The 16,202-nt window shown below is 38.3% G+C and overlaps 1 protein-coding gene across 5 annotated transcripts; it reads left to right on the plus strand.

Annotated features, from left to right (window-relative positions):
* The first annotated feature begins 1,293 nt into the window (after positions 1 to 1,293).
* Positions 1,294 to 13,884, plus strand: LOC109048137 (myosin phosphatase Rho-interacting protein-like). 5 transcript variants are annotated; one of them, XM_042726732.1, is made up of 24 exons: positions 1,294 to 1,810; positions 1,899 to 1,976; positions 2,084 to 2,149; positions 2,410 to 2,567; positions 3,142 to 3,226; positions 4,507 to 4,849; positions 5,756 to 5,849; positions 6,682 to 6,802; positions 7,134 to 7,235; positions 7,386 to 7,442; positions 7,540 to 7,608; positions 7,704 to 7,793; positions 7,873 to 7,982; positions 8,160 to 8,216; positions 8,295 to 8,772; positions 8,894 to 11,275; positions 11,361 to 11,508; positions 12,110 to 12,215; positions 12,330 to 12,489; positions 12,577 to 12,684; positions 12,888 to 12,974; positions 13,117 to 13,222; positions 13,321 to 13,394; positions 13,483 to 13,884. In XM_042726732.1, exons 1-24 carry the CDS (start codon positions 1,688 to 1,690, stop codon positions 13,552 to 13,554), a joined length of 5,274 nt encoding a protein of 1,757 aa, XP_042582666.1. In that variant the 5' UTR covers positions 1,294 to 1,687; the 3' UTR covers positions 13,555 to 13,884. The 5 variants fall into 5 exon arrangements, with proteins under 5 accessions (XP_042582666.1, XP_042582647.1, XP_018921370.1 ...); XM_042726713.1 differs by having other exon boundaries at positions 1,295 to 1,810; positions 4,507 to 4,933; XM_019065825.2 differs by having other exon boundaries at positions 1,295 to 1,810; positions 4,510 to 4,933.
* Positions 13,885 to 16,202: the final 2,318 nt, after the last annotated feature.

Raw genomic sequence — 16,202 nt, forward strand, 5'->3', positions numbered from 1 at the left:
GGCATTTTCACGAAAAAAAAAGGGTAAAAATGAAAATGGTAAAAGGAATTCATTTTTTTTCCTGAAATAAATATAAAATGTAGTGAGGTCATGTGGCACATGTAGCAGCATACCACACTGTAAAAATTAAAAATTTGAAAACATTAAAAACCTGCCTCTATCTGTCTTGTACGCCTTTAGGAAGTCAAAACAAAAATATACACTTATAAGGCATGTTATTTTTACACAAAATAATATGTGTAAAGTACAGGTCAAAAGTTTGGAAACATTACTATTTTTAATGTTTTTGAAAGAAGTTTCTTCTGCTCATCAAGCCTGCATTTATTTGATCAAAAATACAGAAAAAAAATGTAATATTGTGATATATTATTACAATTTAAAATAATTGTTTTTTAAATGTATTATACTTTAAATTATCATTTATTTCTGTGATGCAAAGCTGAAGTTTTAGGATCATTATCACATGATCCTTTAGAAATCATTCTAATATGATGATTCATTATCAAAGTTGGAAACAGTTCTGCTGCTTAATATTTTTTCAGAAACATGTGATCCTTTTTTAGGATACTTTGTGAATAAAATTTAAAAAAAAAAAAAAAAAAAGAAGCTATGTTTTTAAAATATAAATATTTTGTAATAACAAAATACACTACTGGTCAGTAATTTGGGGTCAGTAATTTTTTTTTCTTTCTTTTTTTTAAATGAAATCAATACTTTTATTCAGCAAGAATGTGTTAAATTGATAAAAAGTGACAGTAAAGAAAATATATTATTAGAATATATATTATTAGAATTTTTTTTTTTTTTTTTTAATAAATGCAGTTCTTTTTAACCTTTTATTCATCAAAATATATTAGACAGCAGAAACCTGTTTCCAACACTCATAATAAATCAGAATATTAGAATGATTTCTAAATGATCATGTGATAGACTGGATGTTTACATGTGACACTGAAGGCTGGAGTAATGATGCTGAAAAATTCAGCTTTGCATCACAGGAATAAATTATTTTTTTAAAGTATATTCAAATAGAAAAACTATTATTTAAGTTGTAATAATATTTCACAATATTACTGTTTTTTCTGTATTGTTGATCAAATAAATGCAGGCTTGATGAGCAGAAGAGACTTCTTTCAAAAACATTAAAAATAGTAATGTTTCCAAACTTTTGACCTGTACTGTATTTCTACACGTAGGCTTACGGGGTTTTAAACCTTTCAATATCAACAAAAGTTAGATTACAAGTTTTTACAATTTGTACAGTAGAAAGGACCCCTGAAGGAATCATTGAACGAATCTGAATGAATCTTTCCGGTGAACGGGTTCAAAATAATCGAATCACTGGAATGAATCAAAATCGACAGCCACGCTCTGTGGTTTGTTTGTCTCGGCGTCTCTTTCTACAAGAGCTGAACTCTACAGCATATGTTAATGTCGCGTTAACCGCGTTTAGATTCTTGCATCACTAAGGTATACCTCTACTTAGACTCCACAAATCTGCAACTATCAGTGAAGTGACTGAAAGACGGGAAGATAAGACACGTGAAAGCCACGGACACCATTAATAAAAGAAGACAACAAGCTCACCTTACCTTTTTTTTTAAAGAGAGTAAAACCACAATCGTCACTTTAAATGAGTTAATCATTTTACTTTACTAAAAAAAAAAAAAAAAGTAACGAATGAACGATGTTTTCTGCACGCGAGAATCGGTGTCATCGCTTTCAGGCCAACATCTTTAATAAAAGTAAATGTCAAAACTGCTTCAAAACCGTGGATTCGCACAAACTCGGCGAAGCAGATCTGTTTCAGGTGAGGGTATAATTTCTTAGCTTTTTATTTGTTTTTAAAGTGACTTTTATTTTATTTTAAAGATAAAGAATGTCTTTCTCTGTCACAGACTAAGCCTGTTCAGGTGGGCTGGCTCCTCCTGGCCCCAGAGGACCCTGACTTCAGCAGTCCTGGCCACAGGAAACGGGTGATGGCACTGGCATTTACAGACATTCTTTCCATCAGATACAGGCCATTGATATGTAACTATGTTTTAACTGTAGCCTTAATCTTTCTTTGCCATCTCTGCTATAGAAATGGCAGAGGAGATATTTTGTGCTTTACGAGAATGGGCTTCTACGATACTCTCTGGATGAGATGGTGAGGTTTTACCCATTTTTCATGGTCATTCAATGTCATTTAGCATTATTATTAATGGAGCACTGCAATAATGATGCATTTTTGAAGGCTAATTAACTTCCGGGCTGGCCTAGAATAACATGTCTTCACCTTGGTTCCTTTGACATAAACCCAACAGGATTTTCCATTGACTTTTAGATTATTGCAGTGACCAACAAAAGTTTATGATTATTAAAATCTTTCCTTCTTTGTGCATTGACAGAGTGACTGTTTTCATCTAGGCAGGTACATTGCCCCACGGGAGTGTAAATATGACCAAGTGCTGTGAGGTTGTTGACGTTTCATCTCAAACTGGCTTCCAGAACTGTCTGAGGCTGTGCTTCACTGACAGAGACTACTACATCCGAACAGAGAGCGCAGACAGCTTCAGCATCAGTAGGTAATACACTCGCTGACCTGTGGTGTGAACTTGGCCACACGTTACAGCTACTTTGTCATTAGTTGTTTTTTAATCCTAATTGATATGAATGATACAATACAACCAGTGTAATGGACCAAAAGAGGTGAAGTCAAGTTGATACATTTTTTGTTTGTTTGTGACAAGTGCCAAAACCAAAGCTTGGTTCACAAGTTCAGCTGAAATCTTCTCTTTCTTTCTGTCTTCAGTCTCATCTCTGTGTTTCTACTTGAGTGTTATAAGTCACTAAATCTCAGCAAAGCTGATCTAATTCCTTAAGAGTGTAAGAGAAGGCGTCAAGGAGTCTTGGATTAGTGTGTGCTTGTGTTTCTGTCTGTGCTGAGAACACCAGCTTTAGAACTGGCTCTTTTGGGGTTGTTCTTTCATTGCTTGTAATTCTCTGTTTCCTTGCAACTGGAGGTTTTTAGTCTAGAAGAGTGATGTACAGAAAGCAGAAGTAAGAGAAATCTGAAAGCTTGCTTGAGTTTGCGGATGCGTCTGATTTCTAGTCTGGGTCTGCCATGTATATGAATTTGAGGTTTGTTGTTTCATTTAGGTGGCAGGAAAATCTGATTGTTTACCCCAAAGCTGCTAAATCAAATCAGAAGAAGAAGGGGAAGGATCCAGCCCACCCACCGCAAGTGAGTCTTGTTCATATTTAATGCTATTTCATGCAATCTTGTTCTGTGACAGACAATGCCAGTATCCTATCTAATAACCTTTGCAGGTTATTTCCTTTGGTAAAATATGAACGTGGAAAAGTGGAACATTTAATGTAGCATTCCTGTGGATTTTAAGTTTTTTCCTCAGTGTTTTATCCCAGAATTTTATTTTAGTACAGTTTTTAGATGCAACAGATCTTTCTAAATACAGTTTTTAGATGCAAAAGATCTATCTAATTTACAGTTTGGTGCATGTTTTGTATTCTGCTATGTCAGTATTTCATTTGTGATCTACAAAGTTTAGTTGCACTAATCATTTAGTGGGATTTAGTACTATTATTCAGTGTTGTTGTGTGTGTGTGTGTGTGTGTGTGTGTGTATATGTAATATATATATATATATAAATTATTTTTTAAATATTCAGGATGACTCAGAACCAACTTCTTCTATAAATGGATTACATATCGAGATTTGGAGATCATAATATCACGCTTGGAATACTATTTTTAGTAAATGATACATTTCTTTTACCTAACTGATTATATATATATATATATATATATATATATATATTATATATATATATATATATATATATATATATATTATATTATATATGTATATATGTGTGTGTGTGTATGTATGTATGTGTGTTATAATGACATAATTTGTTACACCAGATTAGTACACTTGAATAACTGCAAAAAGTGTAGTTAGTTTGTCATTTTTTCCTGAAGAGGTTTGTTTTTAGATGGTCACAGTAATGTTGAAATAATACAAAGAATAATGCTGCTTTGGGATACTGCTCCTTTAAATGCTCTCCTCCACCCCTATTCTTTACTTTAATTACATTTCTAAGTGCTGTGGCCGTCTTTCTGTCCGGTTGATTTACCAATCCCTCCTTATCTCCCTTCTGCATATTATTTCTGCTGACAACAGACCAAATTGATCTAGTGTGTGAAAATGCCTTTCCGCTGTGCTGCAACAATTAACAGCATGTAAATGAAATGCTGTGTTCCTGTTTTTTGTTTGTTTGTTTTTGTGTATTTTGAAGCGTTAGTCAGATAGAATTAACTTAAGTGATCTGGACAGGATTATGGAGCATCCCTACAGGGAGGGTGAAGAGTCTGCAGAGTGCAAAAGACATGTGGCCGAGGATTTCGCTGGCCGAGGGTTTGTGTGCAGCCTGTCAATCTCTAATTTACTCACCTATATTCTCTTTCCCTCTCTCCCTCTCTCTCTCTCTCTCTCTCTCTCGGCAGACAACAGAAAACCAAGCCTCCAGCAGCAGCAGTGGTAGTGCTGCTAAGAAAAGTAGCACTTCTGGAAATAGTTTCACCAGCAACGTTAAAAGACAAGCCAGCATCAGTTCTAGTAATAATAGCGGTGGTAAAGTGTATATCAGTGACAATGCTGGCACTAGTACTAGCAGTGCCACTAAAGGCAGTTGCAGAAGTGGCAGCAGTAGTACTAAAGGGGCCACCAAAAATGACAGAAGAGGTAGCGTGGTGAGCACGTTGGAGGAGGTCTCGGTGCTTTCCTCAGAGAAGGAGCTGGAGGAGGAGTCACGCAGTGGTGGAGTCGGGGTTCCTTCCAGCAGTGGTAATGCTTCATCTCTCAATACCATGCTTGGGTCCTCTCTCTCTTCATCGCTTAGTCAGTCCTCGGGCTGCTCCGACACAGATGGTATGACCTCAGAGTGGCCTTTGTGTGTGGACTTGTGACTAACTGGATATACTTGTTTATGGTTGTAATGGTTACTGATTTGTCAGCTTAAGAACTAAAGGTAGGTAGTAGCTAAAACCTTTAAAACTTGTGATCAGATCATTCTTTTGAGTCATATTTTTAATGCATCTGTCGACCAGGTTTAGAAAACCAGTTCAAATTAATCTCTTATAAATTTAATATCTGATGACTTCTGTTTAAAGGACAGCAAAGGTAGATTTTAATCTGTTTCTCAGCCATAGCTATATTCATACAGATCTTTGGGCCACTTGATAGGACTTGTCCTTTGTGGGACCATAAAACTCAGAGGCTCTAATATTTATTCACTGTTTTTGCAAAGACCTTAGTCAGTGTAGCACAATATTTAAATTTGGACAGGAATGAAAATAAGGCTGTGAGGGTTAGAAGTACAATGTTTAATTACATGGCAATTGTTGAGCTGACCAAAAAAAACAAAAATTTCTGTAAACATTTTTCAAAATGGAGTTTCTAAACTATTTTGAATGTTTTGATCTTTAAAAAATCACTGTGGTGTCTGCTCTGACTAAGGTCTGCTCTTTAGAAGTTCTTGTTTCCATGGAAGAAAGCCGTAAGAGGTAATGAGTAAATGATGACAGAACGTAGTTTTTGTGTGTAGTGTCAAACTAGGTTTACTTCTATGCTACTGCACATACTTTCACTAGGCATGACAAATATATTTACTGCTTTAGTTTTTTTTTTCTTAGCCCATTTGGCTAAGAATGGGAAGTAAAGAGTTTGCTTTGCTTTTATTTGCTCTCTCAGGTACTAAGAATCGATTGGGCACTGAAAGCGGCTATTCCTCTCTGGAGAAGACAAGTCCTCGTGTTGTGGATGCACAAGCACACACTGACTCCAGGTGTGACTGTGAAACTGTTTCTTCACCTGCTTCACATCCTTGTATGTTTCCTACCCCAATGTCCCTTAGCCCCTCCCCCTTCTCTCCACCAATCAATCACAGTTCACATTGGGCATGGGTGGGTGATCCTGAAGATGTGGTAGGTTGTTCTTGGGAGAGAAGTTTGGAGTCCAGTGGGGAGAGGCAATCACACACACACACACACACACACACACACTCAGACATGAAGCACATCAAGCACCCAGCCCAAGAAGAAAAGAATGCCAGCTATTTGGAAATCGGAACAGGAAAGACAGGTTAATTTTGCTCCTGATTCCCTCATTGCATCAGTTGTAGAGTTGTTTTTATGTATAATGTTTATGGATCCCTCTAGTGTTCATCATTTTATTGCCATTTCTTCAAAAGCATGTTAAAAGCACTCTTCTGTGTTTGTCTTTCAGGAGACTTCATCCCATCTCCATCAGTCAAATCAAACCGGGCTGCTTGCATTTGCCATTTTAGTCCAAATATATTCATGCTACGTTTGTCAATGTTATAATGTCTTTAAGTGTTCAAATGTTTGGCAGCACTGCATTGATGCACCTCAAAGATTCTTTTAAATTATTCTCAACAAACAGTTTTGTAGATAATTTCGTTACATGCATAGCGAATTTCAAATGGCCTGTATTGCATATTACACTGTTTCTGTCTTACCCATTCATGTCTCTTTTTTGCATATTTGGGTTCAGAACTTTTGATTTTTTGGGGGGGGATTTTATAGAGCTGTAAGTAGAATCTAAAAGTGATATCCACTGTTTAAGACTGTCTTATATGTTTGCATGTTTGTTTCTAGGAGATCTCAGAAAGCTGATCAACAGGAGGGTTCATTTCTGAATGCGGAGTTTCCCCCCTCAACCGTCACTTCCTCTTCAACTAAACAAAATGATCATAAGACAACTGTCAGTACATCTCAGGTGAAAACACATGCTGGATTAATGGAACCAAGTTCACCAAAGTTAAAAAGATTGTGGTTGTTAAGATTTTTTTAAAATGCTTTTGAAAGATTGTCAATTTGTTATCAATGCTGCTTAATGTTTTTGTGGAAAGCAGGGCATTTTTTTTTATTAAATTTAATGCATCCTTGCTGAATAAAAGTATAAAAAAATCTTACTGATTCCAAATATTTGAAAGGTGAAAGGATTTTTACTGATATATGGTAAAAATGACTTTTAGTAGTTTAATATAATACACATTTATGTGAATTATTTTCTGATTCTGTAACTTTGCTGTTTTGGTTCTGAGTAGGATTCCTTCCCTAAAGATATTCCTGATCACTTGCAACACTTCACTTCATGTAGTCTCCGTTCCAAATCCCTGGAGCGCAGACCGCTTGATCCTACACCCACAGTAAATATGACCAATACGAATCAATTTGATACTAATGTGTATTTTTATTATCACTGTGAATTGACAAAATTTAATCAAATGAATTATGGGATGTAGCAAAATTGGTCTTTCATATCACATATGACATTGCTAATTCTCTTTTCCTTTCAGCCTGACCTCCTTAATTTCAAAAAGGGATGGATGTCTAGATTGGGAGAAGATGGAAAGGTGATTTTGAGATTTGAGTGCATGTATTTGAATGACGTCAGTCTATTTGTTCACGATCTTTTAATGTGTGAAGTGGTCTGAAGTTCTCGGTCTCTAGTGGCAGAAACACTGGTTTGTTCTTACTGACCAGACATTGAGATTCTATCGTGACTCCGCAGCAGAAGAGGTAAAGTGATTTGTGATGTTCAGTCTAAAAAGAATCATCATTATAACTGATTTGCCATTTTCAGTAAAGAGGTCTTTCTGTGTTTTGTGTCTTAGGCAGCTGATGTGGATGGTGAGATCAACTTGTCTACTTGTTACGATGTTACAGATTACCCTGCTCAGAGGAACTATGGCTTTCAGATTCATGTGAGTGTATATTAGCTAAACTTTGCATATTTATGTATTTTTCTGTTGCATTGAATTTTTCATCAAACTTTTCATACAGACAAAAGATGGAGTCTTCACCCTCTGTGCAATGACTTATGGGATACGACGGAACTGGGTCCAGGCAGTAATGAAAAACATTCGTCCCACCGTTGCCCCTGATGTAACATGGTACAACATCAAAGCTAGCTGCCGTTCCCAAAATATATTTATCCACTACGCATATTTCATACAAAGATATTACACCCTAATGCATTTATTGCTCGATTTTTCTCACAAAACAGCATCACATGTTAGTGGGTTGACTCTTCCACTCTGCCTTTTTTCTTTTTCCCCATGCTATGCAAGGAAAAGTCCTGCTATAAAATCGAGGTTTGAATGTGTTTTCATGACCATGAGTGTATGGTAAAACACACACAACTACAATATCAGAGATACATAATTTTAATAACTTAATAAAAGCCACTTCTTTTCTTCCTGTAGTTCAATTCCTCAAAAGGTGCCAATGACTTGTGCACATGCTCGTACAAGCTGTACAGTTCCCCAGGAGGCAGAGCAAAGGAGTCGCATCCGTGAGGGGCGTTACAAAACCTTTGATTGGGCAGAATTAAGTTGCAAACAGCACAAGGAGGAGTTGTCAAATGATCTGTCTGGAAGGCAGTGGAACCTTAACAATGAGTGCTCTGTGCCTCCTGCATCATCCCCTGAAGAGCAGATCATACGTTCTGCTTCTGAGGCATCAAAGAATGAATATCTTCAGAAAAATAGACTCTCACAGGGGCAAAGCTTGAATATTATGTCCACTGTTATGAAATCGCACTTGTCACATATGGCAGTGTCCAGTAACATCTCACCGGAATCAGTTAGCCCAGGCAGCTTAGAGGTTGATGCAGGGACAGTACGTGTCCACTTTGACAGCCCTGGTGAACTACTGGAAGCTAAACCCAAAACAGAAAATCAGGTAGCATAACAAGCAAATATGACTGTAGTATTTGGGTGTCCACATACTTCATATTTTACTGTTTGCACTGTTTACATATAATTTGTCATAGTTGTAAACAAAGTCTCGCAATTCATTACAGGTTGATCGCTCCACATCTCCATTGCCAGTCGCCTTCTCTTCATCCTCAGCGCAGACAGAATGGCAGTGGGATGTGGAGCTTCAGAGCCTGCGTAGAGAATTGAAGGCTGAGCACGAGAGGAATCAAACTCAAGAAAGGGAGTTAAGACTTAGTGAAGCCAGACTCCAAGCTGAGCTTAACGACAGCCAGGAATGTCTTCAGAGGGCAGAGTTAAAGATTCAAGAGGCAGAAGCTCTTCTGAAGGAGCGTGAGGAGGTGCTGGAGAATCTGCGTGGACAGTTGGAGGAGGTAACAGGTCGTCTTAAAGACACCGAAGAGGCACAAGCCTTGAAAGAGGTCAGGCTACAGAGGCACCTGCACCTCCTGCAAGAGAGCCAGGAACGAGAAAGGAGGAGCTTCAGTGACAGCCTCGACCAATCAGAACAACGATCGAAGGAACTAGAGGAGCGACTGATGCAGAAAGAGGCTGAGCTGCAAAAAAGGCCAACAGGGGACATTACTGATGAACTTCTGCGAAGGTGCCAGGAGTTACAAAACCAGCTGGAAGAGTCAGACAGTGAGGTCTGTCGTCTGCAGACACGCCTCCAAACCGTAGAGACTCTTTATTATGACATGGAGCATGATTATGAAAGAGCTTGTGAGGAGATACAGAGTTTGCAAGGTGCTCTGCTGGACTGTGAGAGGGTAGGTGAGGAGCGCTTTCAAACCCAGCTGGTGCAGCAACAGCGAGAGTTAGACTGGAAGGAACGTGAACTCCAGGAAGTGCTTCTTAAGATGGCCATCCTGGGCAGTAGTCTAGAGGAGACTGAACAAAGACTCAAGGAAGCTCAAACCCATCCTTCTGAAGGTAATGTTCTTTGTGAGACATTGATGGAGCCACAACAATGCAGACAGAAAGGGCAGAGTGATTTTGAAATGCAACCTACTACTCAGGGAGACGAGTCACATAGAGTGATCTCTGTGATCCAGGCATTAGAGCGCAAGTTATGTGACACCGAAGAGCGACTCCGGGAGCTTACCATGCATCTTCAGCAACAACCCAACACTGGACTGCATGCACGTCTTTCGGTGGATTCTCGGCCGAGTTTTACTGGAGCTTTGCATAGCCTGGAGGGAACAGCTTTAGACAGAACCTCAGATAAAACTAAAGTCTCCATTTATGATGATGGAAAAACTGGAAGCTGGAGGTTGGTTGGCGAGAGTTCAGGGAGAAATCAAGCTCTGGAGATGGTCAGCAGAGTTTTGTCACTGGAGGCACTGATTATCCAAAAGATTGCCTCTGCACTTGAGCATCCCAGCTCAAAGTTGCTTAATAGACTGTCAGAGGTAAATGTCCACGTGCTTAGGATGGCTCAAGGAGGCAGTCATGATGGGGCTGTGGAACCTAGATACTCTCAAATCTTCTTGGACCCTCTCGAACAAGATCTGGTAGACAATATGCTGAGTGAAAGTGCAATCCATAGACTGTGTGTAAGAGCAGAGATGACATACCTCATACATACTCTCAGTACTTATCCCTCGCAGGAGCCAAAGGGATCTGAACTTTTTTATGACTTGCCATGGCCAGAGAGTTCCTCATCTAGAACCAAAATGGAAAACTGTTCAAAGCAGGGGTCCAGACTTGCTGACATTAGCCCGCCAGAACTTGCACCTTACAGTGAGCAAACGGAGGATGAACTAGTGACCGATCTTCTCATTGAGGGCTCTGAGGTACAGCTTGCTTGCAGAAAGAGTCTGGTGGTAGAGCTCCGTGCTCAGGCCCAGTCACTCCAGAACCTCTCAACACAGATACAGTTTAATGTTAGAGAGGTTGACTTTCCTGGTGATCTACCCTCAGCCATCGTAAGGGCTGCAGCGTGTCAGGCCACTTTAGCATACATGGCCTGTCGTCTCCGTTCGGCCCTGCAGCAGGAGATGAGTGCCCTACGCAAGCAGAGAGAGCAGGCTAAGTGTGAGTGTCGTGCTGTGTGCCGTAGTATGGAGGCTATGTTCCAGGAACAGACAGAACATTACGAAGAGAAGCTGCGTGAGGAGCGTCTTGTTGTCAAAAAGGCAGAACAGGAGCGTGTTTCAGCAGAGACCAATGCTCAACTTGGGAGGGAAGAAGCAGAAAAATTGCAGTTGGAGTTTGAGGAGAAGCTCCAGGAGCTCCAGAGGATCCATGAAGAGGAGATGAGCCGTCTCCATGAATACTACATTCAAAACTTGTCAAAGCCTAAAGCTGCAACCCCCTCAGAACGAGAGGGGAGTGAAGAGACTGAGCAGGTTTCTGTGACTGCTCTGCAAGACCGAATCAGAGAGCTTGAGACTGAGATGAGTCGTTTGAGGGATCTTAGCAACCAGGATGTCAAGGCCTTCCAGCTTGACCTGGAAACCATCAAGGTACGCACTGCTTTCTTGTTACAGCATGAGATTAAAATGTAATTATAGACAAAAATGAAGGTACTCCATATCTTTTGTGTCTTAGGCCACGTATGAGCATGGTTTCAGCATTATGGAGGACAGCCACCAGCGAGTGATTGAGGAGATGCAGAGGCAGCATCAGAGAGAGGTGGAGAGACTGACAGAGGAGAGAGAAAGAGTACTGCAGGAAGAGACAAATGCCACCATTGCAGGTGCTACTCTTAACAAAAGCTACCATTCATTCAGCTCAAACAGCACAAAACAGCAGGCCATATAAGTACTCTTGAGCTACAGCAAAGACTACAGTAGAGTACATGGCACTAAACTGAACACAATTAAAGACGTAGTTAACCCAAAAATGTTTATCATTTATTTTCATTACAAATCTTTCAAATGTGCATTCCTGCTCTTTTGTAATGCTATAAAAGTGAGAGGGAAACAAGGTCAGCTGTGGTCACCATTAAATTTTATTGTGAGAAAAAGAGCAGCTTGGACATTCTGCGAAGTAACTTCTTTTGAGTTCCTTGTAAAAAATCAAACAGATCTGAAAGTCATGAGGTTAAGTAAATGACAATTTTATTTTAAAGTAAACTGTCCTTTTAAGCATTCATGCACCATACAAATAAAGAGCAGAAAGATGCATTAGAAAACTATACAAAGCTAAATACATGGGTTTGTTCTAAATATGTGCTACTCTCTTGTATTTAGCTATGGATAAAAGCATCTGCTAAATGAACACATTTGTTCTCTGCATGCTTAGAAATACAAATGGCAGTTCTGTCGGACTGTTTAATATTATTTGTTGTTTTCCAGCCATTGAGGCTATGAGGAAAGCTCACAAAGCGGAAATGGACAAGACTCAGAAAGCACTGCAAAATGGAGCCGGTGTGGACATCCGTCAGCTTCAAGCACAATACAAGTGCGTGTGTGATGTCTATCATTAATCTGAGAACTGTCAGCCACACCATCAAAAATCAATTTAAGGGTGCAGAACTATATATTAACCATATGCCTCTTTGTGCATTTTCTGCAGTGAGGAGCTAGAAACAGTGCACAGGGAGCTGGAAGTGTTGTCAGAGCAGTATTCTCAGAAATGCTTGGAAAATACTAATTTGACTCGGAGTATAGAAACAGAAAGGGAAGCATTGAGTACAACACATAGAGAGAACCAGGAGCTTCGCATTCACAACCAGGTACATCCACATGCACACAAAACATTTGCATATTCACACTGCCATTGCTTTACTGCTTACCTTACATCTGGCCACATATGTTTCTAAGAATTAAATGAGTTTTTGGCTGCTGAATTATCCCTGATGCATTCACACATGAATGGGGAGGTGAAGCATTCCCAGTCTTCTCAGGAGAAAGACATGTATCAGCTGGAGGTAAAACTTGACACCCTTTCATATGGCAAAGTGCCCAAATTTGACTTGTGCTACTAAAATTAGCAGGGGATGGTTGACTGAACACAGATTAAAGTTATCTGCACTCTCGGTTGACTACATTTAATCGGCTTCCACAAAAGAAGCCTTCATGGGTTTACATGTGTAAAAACAGATGTGCTCTGTCTCATTCTTTGATGATGTAGGTGAATCTCAGAGTAAAGGAATCAGAGAATAAGTGTCTGAAACAGAAGATCAACTCACTTAAATTGGAGCTGCAGGCAGGAAATACGGTAACACTTTTCAGTGTAAACAAATCAGTAGTTTGAGGCATTGATATTAGGGATGGGAATGTTGAGTAATTCTGTAGTATAATAATAGATTATTATTTTTTTATAAGTAAAAGAAATTTTAAATGTTTTTTTTTTTTTTTAGTATTTTAAAGAGCTAGACTCTGAGCTGGGTGCTTCAGAAATCAAAACTAAAAGTGACTTCGCTAAACTGAGGATGGTGCCAGCAGGACAGCAGGGTTTAAAATATGGTAAGCAAATCTACAACAACAGACATGTTACTGTGAAGGCAAACAGATAAAAGTGCATAAGCATGCGCTTATTCACAATTTGTAAATGTCTGTTGCAGATCTGACGAAATCCAGGAGCAACCCGGACTTCCTGAAGGACCATGCTACACTTCCGCAGCCTGACAGATCCAAGGTGGGATCATCTGTGCCATCACATGGTACAAAATACTAATGTTCCCTAAAATTTAAGCTTTCTCACTATCTCTCATTTTAATTCTCAGAGTCTTAAAGATGGACTCACTGTTCTGGAGAGGATGAAGCTTTTTGAATTATCTAGCACACAAAAGATTTAAACGTGTGTGTGTGTGTATGTGTCTGTGTGAGAGTGGGAGAGAAAAAGAAGCATTTTAATGTCTTACCTGGGGTAAATTATTTAATTGTATATCTTTATATCACAATGAATTCTAACTATACCTTTAGTCACAGGTGTGTTTGTGTGTGTCAGTCATTTTAATTTTTGCTTCGTTACTACTTTAGACCGTAGAGTTAATTTTTTATATGAGGTTGTCTCTCTAAATCTTAATTAAAACCATCTTTGTTTTTATTTACATGTTTATGCCTGATTGAGCATCATTTGATTTGCTTCATCTCTAATTATGAATAAAGTCAAGATTTTCTACATCTTGTTTGTGTAACTTTTCAACCCATATGTGCAGATTTTAAATACTAAAAAGCAATTTTATCATTATTTTTAAGATCAGATTTTTTTTTTCTTTAAGGCATCTGATAAACAGTCCTCATAATGTAAATGACACTGTATCTTCCTTTACCAAGCTTTTCCTGAATTGTTTGTTTTTAGCGAGAGTAAAGGTGAACTATTCATAGCACATATAAAAGCTCATTTAGTATGTAACTTAAAAGTGCTACGTCGCAATTGCTTCAAACTAAAATCAATGCGATGACACTTGGCTGCTACAAATCTCTTTAATGCCTTTTTTAACCACTAGATGTCGTGCTTCGCCTGGAAACCCGTCGGTCCAGTTCGTTATAAGGATGCCAGCGCAAAGAGACTTTACTTGGGTTAAGGCTAGATGGCATACAGCAAAAACTACTGGGCATGCGCACATCAATATAGCGTCATTTTTCTGACACTGTACAACAATATTGACTATTTTTGCTTTATTGTAAGGGGTAGGTTTAAGGTAGGGTAGGTGTAGACGTTAATAAAACACAATCTAATAGGTAGAAAATTCAATTTATTGTTAGCTTCTGGTCATATTTTGCAGAATCCCTTTTAGCCACGGCCCTTTACTTGCTGCTTTTTTTATGTTCATATGTTAATAATCAGATACCACTATTTATATTTAATGAGTTTTTTGTCTGAGATTTAAGAAGTCCTGTTTGAGCCAGGTATTTGATATGTTTCATTATGTGCTACTGAATCTGCATGTAGCCAAAAAAAAAAAAAAAAAACAATTAACCGGTAGCATCTGACCATGAGGAGTAGTAGCTATCGCTATTTTCCTTATTTAATACAGGCTCGATATAATTTCTCATCCTTTATGGGTCTTAAAATGTATTGCTTGCTTAAGTCTCAGTAAAGCTGTGTTTCATGTCTGGGGTCTGTGTAAGCTACAGAAAGGGAGAGAAGAGCACGGCAGGTGTGCGCGCTTGCTTATTAAATTTCTGACGGCTTCTTTGTCAGTAATTACTTATGAATAATGCATGTTGCTTTGAAGCGGTGATCTCTTCATTGTGTTAAATTTTCAAAACACTGATTAATTTTCAAAATGACAATCCCTAATTCTCTCTCTCTTCTCCCTCGAGCCAAAAGTGTGTGCGAATGTCCAGTCTATTTAGCTCATGTCAGAGCATTTGTGTTTCCTTGGAAGCAGATTGACAATTGCATGTCACTCACTGAAGTTTCTAAGGCCTCTGCTCCTCCACCTGAACCATGTTTTCATCATTTTACAGGAATGGAAAGAGAAGGCCTATTTTTATAATGGGTAAATTGATGTTTTAATTTGAAATTTTGAAAACACTTATCAAGTACTGACTTGCTTAAAATAAATCTCAAAGACTGAATCGTCCCGTAATGCAATATTATGAATGCAAAGCTTACCTTTGATGTTTTGATGTTCTTTAATGTTTTGTGCATTTTATTTGTGTGACGTCATCATATATGTTTGTTACATCCTTTTAGTCTGGCCAGGTCTCGGAGCAAAGAAAAAAAAGGAGGATCTTCTCAGCATAGAGTCTGTACAGTAGTAGTAGTTGTGGAAAAGGAATATTTCTGTCTGGCTCTTAGAAAACTTATGTATGGATATTACACGTTTTAATCTTTGTAGACAATGAATATATAATGCAATAGTGGGTTGATTATGTAATATCTCAGCGCATAGATAAGAAGACCAGAATATCTCCAACAGCCAGCAGTACTTATGAGAAAACATGTTTAATAAACATACTATCAGTGGTATCACTAGACTAGGGAGTCACAGCATGACTTAAAATGATGTTATATTAATTAAATGCTAAAAAAAAAAAAAAATGAACAATGTATATTTTAAAAATTTAATTTAAAATAAAAGATTATTATTATTATTATTATTAACTTTTTTTTCCCCAAAGACTACACAGTTCTCAAAACTTCTGGAGTTATAATATTGACATTCCATAAATACAAATTTTATTAATTATATTAAAGGGGTCATCGGATGCCCATTTTCCACAAGTTGATATGATTCTTTAGGTTCTTAATGAAGTCTATAACATACTTGGGTTAAAATTTCTCAGTGGTAGTGTAATAAACACCCTTTTTACCCTGTCAAAAACAAGCTCTGCAGAAATGAACCCATTTTTTGCATGTTGCTTTAAATGCTAATGAGCTCTGCTGACCCCGCCCCTCTCTTCTGTGGGGTGATGAACCATACTCTGAGGGACTGTTTACTTTAGCTGCATTTAGCCGTGAAACTTGCTAACTAGCACGTTGTTAGGAACC

The sequence above is a fragment of the Cyprinus carpio genome, chromosome A3 (genome assembly GCF_018340385.1).
Source record: "Cyprinus carpio isolate SPL01 chromosome A3, ASM1834038v1, whole genome shotgun sequence".
Classification (NCBI taxonomy): domain Eukaryota; kingdom Metazoa; phylum Chordata; class Actinopteri; order Cypriniformes; family Cyprinidae; genus Cyprinus; species Cyprinus carpio.